General features: G+C 29.6%; 1 protein-coding gene across 1 annotated transcript in view; it reads right to left on the bottom strand.

The window, feature by feature from the left end:
• The window catches only part of LOC142329055 (LIM domain only protein 3-like), a 167,895-nt gene that overhangs the window by 35,973 nt on the left and 118,100 nt on the right, over positions 1-13,822 (bottom strand). The window contains exon 4 of the mRNA XM_075373336.1: positions 1,964-2,105. Coding sequence (XP_075229451.1) covers positions 1,964-2,105 — 142 coding nt within the window. The remainder of the gene's footprint in view (positions 1-1,963; positions 2,106-13,822) is intronic.

Below are 13,822 nucleotides of genomic sequence, written 5' to 3'. Positions count from 1 at the left end.
AAGAAGTTTATGCAACTTTGTACACTATTACAAAAGTTTGTCAAAACTAAGCAGTGAGATAAAAATAAAAGTCAACAAGGAAAATTAAAATATATTTAGTGTCATGTTATCGACGATTAATTTGTTGATATTTATTCCAAGCTTTAACGGGCATATCTACAACCACGAGATCCAAATTTTTATTAATTTTGCTACCTCCTAATGCAGTCGATTAGAACCGTTGAAACTCGATGAAATTTCAGCAATTCACAAACTTGAAAAATTAGGTTGTCTTCGATATTTAAAAAAAATTAAATGTTATTAAACTTCCTAATTCAAAATCTTCAAATTAAATTACTTCTTTTATAAAAAAAAAAAAAAAAAAAAAAAAAAAAATAATTTGCTTTGAATTCTCAATCGTTTGGCTACATCGTACCTTCTGATCCTTTTCCAGTCTTTTAGTCTCAATGTAATTTCAGTAATCTTTCTTTCCTCAGTTATTTGTTTTATCTATTTTCTGTTTTAATCTTCATCTTCCTGTACAGTTATTATCCTCTTTCTACACATCTGTATTACAAAATTAACAAAACCGTAATGTATTAAACAGTTTCCATCAAATTAGTTTCTTTACCGCAATTCTATAGATTTTACCACAAAATTCTTATACATTTCATTTTCAATTTCTTCTTAACGAATTTAAAAAGTCTTAATTATTTCCCTATTGTGTAGATACATATATTTTAAGAATTCTTTTGTAGTTCTTACATTAAATTTGATGTTAACAAATTTTTTTCTGCATCCTTTATTTTATCGATCTTCTTTTGTTCTCGATATTAACTAGTAATTTTTCTATTTCTATTAACAAAATTTAGTAAATTCTAATATATTATTACCCTCCTTACCACGACATTTTTATTCCGTATCGGTTTTTTTTCTTTACTAACAAATTTTTATCTTTGTGTTAGTCACGTTTATTGTCAACCGGTCAAATTTTTTGAACAAACATTTTGTTTATGTGAGATAAAATACGTGGACTCGTAAAAATATTTTTCTTTTTTTTTATAAATTTTTCAAATTTTTTTACGCTTCCTGATTAAATATTTGCCATCGACCTGTTTTGCCTTTTCCTTTGTTTTTTGCCTGTTTGTTTTGCCTTTGTTTAATATAGGATTAATTTCTTTTGGCGTGTTTGTGAAGAGATAAATTGGCCACTCCCCGTAGTGATCTAAATATACGATTAAATAATCTAAATTAAGGTATTATTATTATTATTTAATAATTTAAATTATTTATTTGATAAGATTCGATTAAAATTATAATTAACAAATAATGCTTACAAACTAGATGAAGTAAAAGCGGTCTGTTATTCGTAAAATCCAGGGAGAGATTTAAAAAATTGCTAAGGATTGTTTAAGTTTTTTTTTTTTTTGAAATCTGGGTTCTTGTAAGATGGATGAAGATATCAGAATATTATAAGAAAATTGCAAAAATTCGAATGGATCGAAAAATAAGAAGAGATTTGATAACAGAACCGTTTTTTTTTTATTCTTACTGGGATAACTATCTAATCTAATCCAGACGGTCAAGGATAGAGAAGACGCATAAAACATTTACGTTATTGAATAAAAATTTATATTCTTTTCATATTAGTTGTGTTGGAATAGGAAATAAGTTTGATTAACGTGTTTAAAAATTAAAAAGCCTCCATTTTTTACCCCTCACAAAAGAAAATTGTAATTTTTGCTTTCCTTTAGTAAAGTTAAACATATATAAGACTATTACGTTGCTTTTTTTTAATAAGAATAAAAAAATAAGTACAAAAAATCGCAGAAAGTTCTTTAAATTTATTTATTAAAAATCATCGATATAAAAGAAAATATGAATTAATTTCAGCACGTCGAATCGTTTCGTTTTTTCTTTGTTTTAATGTACTTACTTCTTTATTTACTTGCAAAGAAGTGTAAGAAGAATTGTTGGGAATTACCGGGATATGATTGGTGTGCCTTTTCAACTGGGCGATTGTTGGCGGATTGTATGCCATGTTGGCGAATACAAGCCTTTCTTCATAATCGTATTCGCATAGAATCTTGTTTTCACACAAGTAGAAGCGGTCTCCGACGCAGAATCTGTAATCAAAATTAAAAAATATATAATCTATAACATTATTCTTAATTTACGATATAAAATTAATTTTAATAAAGTATAATTAAAAATAAATAATCGAAATTATAATTAATAACTAGAATTATTATAATTTTATGATATAGCCCACCGGGCCGTCGCAAATCGGTCGTTTAATAGCTGATTTTCGAAGTCGAAGGTTCTGAGGTTGAATTCCCAGTAAAAGTTGTTACTTTTAAACGGATTTGAATACTAGGCGGTGGATACGTGTGTTCTTTAGCCGCCGGGATATAATTAACCGTAAGTCTCAGGAGCGGTCGGCCTGCGTATGTACAAGACTACACCTCATTTTCATGTCATCCTCATCTCATTGAGCCGTGGAAGGTTTGCTTATCGGTTACTAGTTGAACAGATCGCAACGTACACGTTAGTGAAAAAGATATATAATATAAATGAAATACTTTTAATCTGCGGTGTAAGGTGTAATGTAATATCCAAATTTACGGTAAAGGGGGAATTTATTAAGATTTGCGTTTATTTATATTTTCGGTTACTTATTGAACGGAGGAAAAATTCACTTTGTGTGTTCGATAAATATACTAGATGTACAATTCTTGTCGTATTTTATGGTAAACAGCTATAAGAATACCGTATAAATATAAAATTGAATTGTTATAATCCTATCAAAGCTCTTATAATCTACGTATTAATTCCATTCCCTCAGTCTTCGTCTAATAATGGCGGTAGAGGAAAAATCATTTATTAAAAAAATAAAAAAAAGATAAAAGAAAGTAGATTAGGAAAAATAGGCTATTAGGTAAAGCTCATCTAGAACTCAATAACTGAATGGTTGGCGGTACGGTTACGCTTGCTATATCATAACCATATCTTTGAGCATAAATATTTAGTGTCTGCGAGTGGTTGCATTTGTTTCTTAATGTTTCTGCCGCAGCTGACTCGATCAAAATGTCATTCCGACCACTTTATGACTGCCAATAAGAAATAACAGCACGTACAGCTTGTGTTTTATATTTATGATACTTCATATAGTATATATACTTCTGTTTTTTTTCTCCGCTTCTGTTTCTTTAGCGTAATATTGTTTAGTAAAGTAAAATAATATGCTTTATCGTACATTGAACGAATAGATTCTATATTTATTACTTATTTACTCGGATTTAATGCTATTTATCTTTTACGTTACGTTTGTAGTTTTATTATACATATGTTCGTGTTTATACATATAGAATTTCGATCGATTGATTGCTAATTAGTGATAAATGTTTTGTAGTAATTTAATTAATAAATAATTAATATACACTGTATTTCGATAGTTGCATTTAAATTACCCAAAATATACTCCGAAATACATAGATCGGCAATAAACATATTATTAGTATTATTCAGGTTATACATATTCCGATAAGTTGAAGCTTAGTTATTCCATTCATAGTTAAAGTAAATAATCGTGGTCGGTTACATTTACCTTGATCAGTATTTTTTTTTTTTTTTTAATTTCATTCAGTTTTATATTATTACTGATTTAAAAAGAAAAACCAAAAAAAGCAAAAATTGGTTACTTTTTGAGCTAACATAACTTGCGCGTGGAGAAACGCGCAAAAAAATTATAAAAATATCTCTTATAAAAATTATTTTTTGATTGTTTTAGCTTTACCTGAGCGTAAAAGAAAAAATATATATTACAATTGTCTTCTAAGTAATTATTTTTACAGTCAGAAACGGTTTCAACCATAAACGGTGACAGTTCGATTTTTACGACAGGTATGTGATTTATTTAATGATATATACTTTTTTTAAATAATAGATTTCTTTATAAATAGAAAAACCTACCAAATGCCGGTTTTTTTTTAACTACGTAGAACTCCGTTTCTTTCTTCCTCCAAATACCTTTTGGATGTGCTGCATAACTTGTTTCCTTGCTTAATTGTCACCCGGCACATATATTTTTTCCTCTTTTTAATTAAAAATACACATTCTAAATTAGTTTTTGAGGTAAGTTATAAATCATAATCGTATACGTGAGCGTAAATATTTGAAATATGCAAGTGGCTAATTTTTTTTTGCTAATGTTTAGTATTGGAGCTGACAATAAATATGTTAACTGTGAGAAAAATTTCAGTAAAAACCTAATAACTGTGTTTTTTATATTTTTTTAGAAGGTTAGTTTTGATAACTGAAAAAAAAAATTGGTGGTAATTTAACCATCATATTCTTGCGGTAATTATTTCGATTCGATTTGCTTTCCACTGATAACATCACGACGACTATGCTTCGAGGTGGATGGATGTTGATTTTGATAAAATTATCAGTATGAATATGCCGGAAGAAGTGCAGGGTGGACAACCCCGCTTCAATAAAATAATAAAAATAGGAATTGAAATAGAAATGTCAACGATTTGATATTTTACAACTCATTTTAACGATTTCCATTTTGATTGCCTAAAATTATAACGGTTTTTCTTATATTTTACGTTAGATATACTAATAATAAATAAATAAAAAATCTTAAATTATTGCTACACTGACTCCAGTTAGAGGAAAAGGTTCTGTTATCGTCACATCATAGTATCGACTACCAGCTTGTTAACGTGGAACGGAACGCTGCTAATTAGACAATTTGCCGGTTAATCACTTTATTGCGAGATTTACTATATTTTCCCTGCGCTGGAGCAAACTATGTAATCGTATTTCTATATCTTTATATATATATTTCTTCTGCCCCTGTGTATGTGATTGAACTCTTCCTAAACGGCTGGACTGATTTTGATGAAATTTTGTGCGTGTGATTAAGTTGATTCGAGATTTACAATTTGATGCGATAGAAAATATTTTTTTAATTAATTAATTTGTTTACGTGTTGTTGTTGATTTCGGGACGGTTAAGGTTCACAATTGGATCCGGTAGGCAGCGCTGCGATTGCGTTTTATAAATGTTTTTTTGACTTTTGGAATATCTGTCAGACCCGGTAGTCGGTGCTGCGATTGGATTCTAGGAATTTTTTTTTGTTTTGTTCCTTTTTCGCATATCAGTTACTTGCGTCGTAGCTTAGTGTTGTTATTACATTAAAATTCTTAATGTGTTAGACCTGCGCGCTTATTGAGAATATTATTTTATATTGAATTATTATTTATTGAAATAAAAAATACACATTGTGCAAATTTGTAAGGTGTAGTATTGAAGTGAGTATTTTACATGATGTATACACGTGCATTCAATAACAATCACTTAACCTACAAATTTAAATTGTCGGTTCTCATTTTATTCTATGCAACGTATGAAGTATAGAAAGGCTCTTTGAAAATAAAAATGTAAGTTTGTAAAATAAATTATAACGTTTATAAAATTAAAATATAAGTTATTTATAATAATTATAGTTTAAAGTATATTTAAAAAATTGAAGTTATAATTTTTGTAGCCGATGAATTTTTTTTTTAATTTTCTAAAATTGTTTTATCAAAAATTTGGTAAATGAGATGTTAAAATAAAGAATGAGAAAAATGATAAAAATTTCTACTATAATTTTGACTACGTTGCTTTTTTTTACAGTGCTTTAATTTTTTATTAGTTGATTAATTAAGCTATCACATGGTTATGAAACTTCAAATATTATTAAATAAAAATAAAAATGTAGGAGGACTTTTTTAGAATGATCTTGATCATATACAATGATTTTTTAGAATGAGTGAAAATTAGTAGTAATGTGGATGAAAATTTATTAATTACACTAATTATTAATTTTACGAAGTTTCGATTTTTTAATTCAATTTTCATCAGACATCTCAATATTTAGTGAAAAAAAAATTAATTAATCAATAAACCCATTACAATAATTTAACAATCACAAACTGATAATAGTCATATTCTTGAAATTTCATCCACATTCCTGCTAATTTTAACTTAAATAAGTTACTTATATTTATCTGTTGTGTATTTGTTACAGAACAATGCCACGTCTTCGTGGACGAGCAGGAAATATTGGTAAGTGTACGCGTGGTGGCGTCAGGTATTTTAAAAATAATTCTTTTTTTTATATATTTTTTCATCAAAACAGTCCAAACAATTTATAGTTTATTTGAAAAATTTTTTAATTGTTGGATTTACAACATTTGAACAGGAGAACGTCTGTCGGGTACGCTAGTAAACACATATATATATATATATATATATATCGATTAATCCATAACGGTTGCTTTAAATTACTGTAACATTTTCTTAGTAAACTTATTAAAATGAATATATTAGTATATATTTTTAAATAACCATTCTTAAAAAAATAGCTGTTTCTTAAAAAATGTTCAACGAATGAAAAACCCAGTCGTCGGTAAATTCTTTGGAATTTGTGCGCTGAGCAACACATCGGTAATAATCTTCCACGTATATGACGTATTACGCCTATAAATGGAAAACTTTCTTCTACGAATTTTCCTGTTTAAATTTTCTTCCGAATTTAGGATATAAGAATAAATGTTTCTTTATATAAATCCATAGTAAAAGTCACGACAATGAAGTTCGGTGTAGTACAAAGATTCACTACCTTATTCTATCCGACGACTAGAATATTTTATTATTTATAACAGTTACATAGCGCCTGAATAAAGAATCAAAATAAGTAAATATCGGAATTTATCTGTAAAACTACAATATGCGGTGTAATATAGTAATTTTATATATTTTAATATCTATTTGATATCGTGGTGGTTTTGATAAAAAAATACTATCAACTGTAATGATATCCCAGATTGTAATAAAATTTTTATTTTGAAAGATCACAGTGTTCGTAGGCTGAAAAAAGCGGAAACTTTTTAATATAATACATTTATATTTTTTTGCTAGTTTATCTGTGACGATAGTTTTAAAAAATTTAAATAAAGGTTGGAAAACTTACTTTATCGATAGCGATACAGTAAATTTCATTGCTGAACAACGTTGGGAGGGAGAATCAATATCCTAAGCCGTTTCAGATTTTAAAGTTCTTATTCGGAAAGTTTTGAATCGAACAAATTTAAATAGTCCCTTACACTTTGTTCATGAACGATTTATCTTTGATTTATAAGATTCCGTGACCGGACAGAACAGAACGTGACAAAACAGAACATGAAAATCGGAACAAGAAGAAACAGAACACTCAAAAAACAGAACAGCGAAGGAGCAGAACAACGAAAGAACGGAAGCAAAAAACCGAACATATATTTACATTCGTCTAATTTCAATCGATTGAAGAAAATACAGTATTTATTTTTTGACTGTTGAAGGGAATAATTATAGAAATACTTATTCACATAATTGTAATTAAATTTATTTAAATAAAGCATGTATTTAAATAAATTAAAGAACATATAAGTAATATTATATTATCTATTTAATTTTGTATTTAATGTAATTAATATTTATCCCATAATTGCAGAATAGGGAAGAACAAATATCCTTTATTATTTTTATTTTGCCATTTAGTTCGTTTTTGAATAAATGGTCTGATGTCTTAAAATACTCGTATAATCAGTAGTATCATTTCACCGATAAAGTTGTTCGATAAACAGTATTTCCGTTAACTATATAATTTAAGTTTTTACTGAATCAAAATTAAAATATCGAACACTGACTTTCATAATTTTTACTAAAGATCTAATATTATTATATATTTATTATTATTAAATATTTTTTTTGTCGATAAACCAATGTACTTACTGAACATTTTTGCTACTTACTGGAACTATTTTGTGAATGCTTTTTAATATTTCCTGGGGCCCCTTGATGATTATTTTTTTATTATAACGCGAAGGTCTAACCTAAAATATAAAAATCTGAAGATGTGGCTAAACAAAGCCGCGAAAAATCATTAAATAACATAAACAAATAAATGTGGGTTTAAATTATGCAGAATTGTTAATAAAATACGACGGTATAAAAATTGTAAAAATACCGTAAGTAGATTTTCTTTAGCTTATTACTGAAAATTTTCAATGTTGCTACACCTTTAATCAAATATTAATTTGTTCATTATCAACCGATTTTATTAAATATGAGTTTTAATTACGCAGAATTGTTGATAGAATACGATGGTATAAAAATGTGAAAAACGTAGAGAAGTCCGGCCAAGTAGATTTTCTTGGCCGGACTTGTTGCTGACAATTGTCTACGTTACGAAGACGAAATGAACATTTAAAAATTCAAATTGAGAATCTGATGTGATCACAGGTAGTTTTTTCATTTCTTGGAAAAGCACATTAAAATCCGTGGAACGGTTTCGTTGAATTATTAATCCGTAACTTTTCTAACAGGATTTTAAGAAAGTTCCCTGTATTTTATCGTATTATTTTCTTAGAAACCAATCAAATATTTTAAAGAGTGTTTTAGTGCCAGATAGTGTTTAAATTTTGTAAATTTACTTAGTTAAGTTTTTTCAGCCTATAACATTCTATGACAATTAGTAAAAGTGTTTAAATTTCTAAATTGATTTTAAATTTATAATATCATGATTTTGGATTTAGAAGCCAACAGTCTATTTGTGTTTATTCTAAACCCAAATTCGTTTTATTCCATTCCTTAAACGGCAGGTACGATTAAACAATAAAATTAATAATACATATTTTGTTTCTTCCCCTGTTCTGTGATTACGGCATAAAAATAAACGACTAAATATGCAAAGTAATTAAATAAAATACTTTACTTATTATTTTCGTTCGTTATTTTGTTTAAACCCCCTTTTTTGTCAGGAATCATAAATAAATTGAATTATAATTATATTATACGAATAAGTATTTCTCTAATTATTCCCTTCAATAGTCAAAAAATAAATACTGTATTTTCTTTAATCGACTGAAATTAAAGGAATGTTTTTATATGATATGTTCAGTTTTTCCTTGTTCTGTTTTTTCATGTTATTCACTGTTCTGTTCTTTCGGTATTCTGTTTCTTCATGTTCTGTTTTGTCAAGTTCTGTTGTGTTATAGAACTTAAGATTCCTGCTATCTTTACTTTTCATGAAATTGGTTGATAAGTTTCATCTATCCATTCTTTAGTAGAGGCACGCATTAAATTGCGGTAGCAATCCGAATTAGAAATTTCAACGATTAGGTAAATGTTTTATAGCTAAATTAATGATTTGGCTAAAGCGATAGCAGTTTACCGTATTTCTTATTCTAATTTTCGAACGCTGTTAAAATATATACCCTTTAATACTGCTTTTTATTCAATACGAGTACTACTTGTTTGTCAGTGAATCCTTACGAGTATTAATTCAAATAATATCTATTTCTATTTCTTCCCTTACCATTTATTTGTTAACTTTATTTGATTATTTTCTTAATGTACATCATTTCCTCAGCGTCTACATTCACCGAGTTGAATTTTAATAATCGAAATGGCCATTCAGTTTTAGAATTAAAATATATCTTTTCAAAGAATTTTAACAAAATTTTTTTGTAGCTGTTTTTGATGTTTTGAAATTTCATCTGAACCTGTAAGTAAATAAATTATTTCTACCGTTCAAAGACATAAACATTTATTTTGGTACGCAGTGTATGTACGAATATAACGCGTGCTTCAAAAAGGACGCAGCTCTAAGATTAAGAAGGTAGAAGTCACGCGTAGGTAAATTTTATTTCTTCCTACATGTCAGTCGGTAACACTCTACTAATGGTTAGCACTTGTGTAACAGTTGAAATGTCTTTCTTACGCGCTAGTGCTGTACCGGTATAAATTCACCTGTATTGTGTTACCTGTGTCGTTTTCCAAGGACAAACGCGTGTTTATTATTAAGACTTATTGTGCGTATAAATCTTACGAACCGGTGAAAGACGAGTTTCGGATAAAATTTCCCGATTCTTCAGTTCCTAATTAGTCTACAGTATCGCGTACGATTGATATATTTCGTGAGACCGGAAGTGTACACGATCGGAAAAGCACAGGTCGACCGTCACTGTTAACAGTAGAAGTTCTGGAGGATGTGAAAGAACGTTCGACGCTTGCCCAAACAGCCGCTTGGAAAGTTACGTTCACAGGCCGGACTTTCACTATCTAGAGCTTTCAGGGGTGCTAAAAAATTACAGTCGTATGGTTATCGCATCGGTGTCGCTCAAATACAGTATCGTCATCGGTTTCGTTCTCTTGTTGATGACAACGATACTGAAATTTCGGATCGTGTTTATTTCAGCGACGAGGCACGGTTTCACTCGGATAGTTACATTAACAGCCAAAATTTCCGAATATGGAGCGCTGAAAATCCTTGCGCGTTTCACGAACGACCATTTCACGCACGCAAAATTGGTGTTTGGTGTGCGATCTCCCGGCGTCTTGTAATAGAGCCTTTGTTTGCTGATAAATCTGTAGACGGTGTGGTTTATCGCAACTTAATCGAACAGTTTATCGCTGCGTTAGACCTACAAGATCGAAAATTTATTCTAATGAAACGCTGGATAAGTTACGGTAATTATTCGGCTTTCGTTTGATATCAAAAGGGTTGTGGCCTCAAAGATCCCCAGATCTTATACCGGCAGACTTTTACCTTCGGAGGTATTTAAAAAGTGTAGTTTTTAATAATAATCCTCATACGGTTGACGAATTGAAGGCTAACATCGAAAGCGAGATTTCAAACGTTACTGAGCCAACATTACGAAAAGCGGCTGCAAATGTTACGAAACGTGTACAAAACTGCATCGGGATCACAGGAAATCATTTTGAACATCTATTGTAGTTATTAAAGGTAATTTAAATATTTTTGAATAAGTATTTTATTAACATTAATATGTTTTTAATAAATTCACGTCGTCAAACAAGGGTTAGCGTCATTTTTTAAATGCCCGTTAGATTTAGTGGAGCTATTTACACCGATTATTCTTACGTAAGATACATCGTTTCTTATCTATAATTTATTTCACTTAGGAAAATCTTGGCGAAGAATATTTTAATAATCTAAAAGTAACTAACAAAAGAAGAAAACGAGTGTAATTAAATCGGTCGAATTAAGAATTTCTGCTAGAAATTTAAGAAAAGAAAACCATGAAATTGTACGAACAGAGCGATTAATGAATGAATTTCCTACTCCGTAATCAGGTGGCGTTTATGAAAGAGATATCAGTAGTTTAGTTACATTTTAGAAGATAAAAAAGGTTACAACTCTATCTAAGAATATTTATGAATCTATCCACAGTAAAGATTATTTTAACCGGTTTTAATTAAACAATAATAATAAAATAATTGAAAAAAAAAAATCAAATTTTTGTTATTTTTTTTTATAATAACAATTTTTCTACTACGAGGAATGTGTTTAAAAGGTTAAATTTATTTACATAAATCTGATAGGAGACGCTTTGCAGTCGAGACTGTATCGAACAATAAATATTGTATGACATAGCCACTTGGCCATTCATAGAAACATTAAATATGAACCGTTAGACATTGGATTTTGGTGTGCGATCCGCCTACAATCATAGTATATAATTCAGTATTCATAACCTTTTAAGGTTTTATAAAACATAACGTAGATATTTACATAAACCATTATCTGTCCGTCTGGTAAAGTATAAGTAAATTTTTGTTATCTGTTTTGTAACTTAATCCATTTTTTGTTTGTTTTAAATAAATATAGTTGTATAAAAACGATGTAAATCTGTAGATTTTATTTTATAATTTATTTGTTGTAGTTCTTGGGATTTTTATTTTTTATATTTATTAAGTAGCTTTAATTAGAAATATTTTATTTTTTGCACGATTAATAATATTACGATAAAATTAAATCATTACCGCGTAAAATTTATCGTGCTAGAATATAATTACTTCGCAAATAGATAATTATTTTATGAAATGTTAACGATAGATTTAATAAATGGAACGAAATAAAATAACGTTAAAAATAAGTTAAAATTATTATCGCCGTTTTAGTTCCGATGTGCTGTAAAATAACAGTTTTATTTCAATAACGATAATTTATTTTAATAATTTTTTTAAGGGTCGTTTGTCTTTTTTAAAGAAATAAAATTTAAGAAACGATTTTTTAAGTACTAAGAATTCAAAAAGGTTTCTTTTTGGACTTTACTTTGGAATTCCGTAGAGAACCCAAAGGCAGTAACGCGACGTGCTGATAATACAGGTTTACTTACGACCGGTGAATCCACCCCGCCTTAGGAACATCTCAACAGAATTCAAGGTCGACGTAATAAATTTAAAATTAAAATTAAAAGATATAACATTTAATTTAAGGAACGAAACATTCCCTCAAAAATAACAGGCAAATACCTTTATCCGATCTACCGAAATAGTTATTAAGTCTATTTAGATTACAGCCTGAGTCGAGGTGAACATATCTGAAATCTATAAAAAAATAATTAGAATCGAAAATGCGCGATCTACGTTGAAGGATTGACAAACATCTTATTTATCTTTGGAGAAATATCGATCGTTGCATTCAGCCGTATTAAGCGGGATCAGTCGACGAACGGCAGATGATTCCGTAAGCTGATTCCGGGCTTTTAGAGACGGTTGAATCGTAATACCGGGGAATTATGTTACGATTTGATCCGGTTCCTTATCGGTCACGGGTGCTTTAAAGCGCACGCGTGCTCTTGGATGTTGAGTCTCTTTGAGGAATTAAGTATTGCGAGGAGGATACCGCAGAACACACGGTGTTTGTGTGCGATCGGTTTTTGAAGCGTGCAGGAAGGAATTCGCTTTACTTTACCCAGATAACACTGCGGTAACTGTGCTGCGGATCGAACGGAATGGCCACGATTTTGGTGAAAATTATTTTTACGAAGATGGCGAAAGAAGGGCAGGAGTGAATAATCCCTTTAGTTCTTTCTTGTGGTTGTGTTCATAACAAAGCAAGTTTGGTTCCAAGGAAAGGCTATTAAAAAAAAAAAGTAGCCATATAAAGGCTAGGAGAAGACCAATTTGGTTTCAGGAAAAGTATAGGGACAAGGGAAGCAATTTTAGGCCTCAGATTAATAGTAGAAGGAAGATTAAAGAAAAACAAACCAACATACGTGGCGTTTATAGACCTAGAAAAGGCATTCGATAACGTAGACTGGAATAAAATGATCAGTATTTTAAAAAAATTAGGGTTCAAATACAGAGATAGAAGAACAATTGCTAACATGTACAGGAACCAAACAGCAACAGTAGCAATTGAAGAACATAAGAAAGAAGCCATAATAAGAAAGGGAGTCCGACAAGGATGTTCCCTATCTCCGTTACTTTTTAATCTTTACATGGAACTAGCAGTTAATGATGTTAAAGAACAATTTAGATTCGGAGTAACAGTACAAGGTGAAAAGATAAAGATGCTACGATTTGCCGATGATATAGTAATTCTAGCCGAGAATAAAAAGGATTTAGAAGAAACAATGAACGGCATAGATGAAGTCCTACGCAAGAACTATCGCATGAAAATAAACAAGAACAAAACAAAAGTAATGAAATGTAGTAGAAATAACAAAGATGGACCGCTGAATGTGAAAATAGGAGGAGAAAAGATTATGGAGGTAGAAGAATTTTGTTATTTGGGAAGTAGAATTACTAAAGATGGACGAAGCAGGAGCGATATAAAATGCCGAATAGCACAAGCTAAACGAGCCTTCAGTAAGAAATATAAGTTGTTTACATCAAAAATTAATTTAAATCTCAGGAAAAGATTTTTGAAAGTATATGTTTAGAGCGTCGCTTTATATGGAAGTGAAACTTGGACGATCGGAGTATCTGAGAAGAA

The sequence above is a fragment of the Lycorma delicatula genome, chromosome 8, assembly GCF_047948215.1.
Source record: "Lycorma delicatula isolate Av1 chromosome 8, ASM4794821v1, whole genome shotgun sequence".
Classification (NCBI taxonomy): Eukaryota; Metazoa; Arthropoda; class Insecta; order Hemiptera; family Fulgoridae; genus Lycorma; species Lycorma delicatula.
Note: the sequence above shows the minus strand (reverse complement) of the source record. Positions and strands in the feature narration are given on the sequence as shown.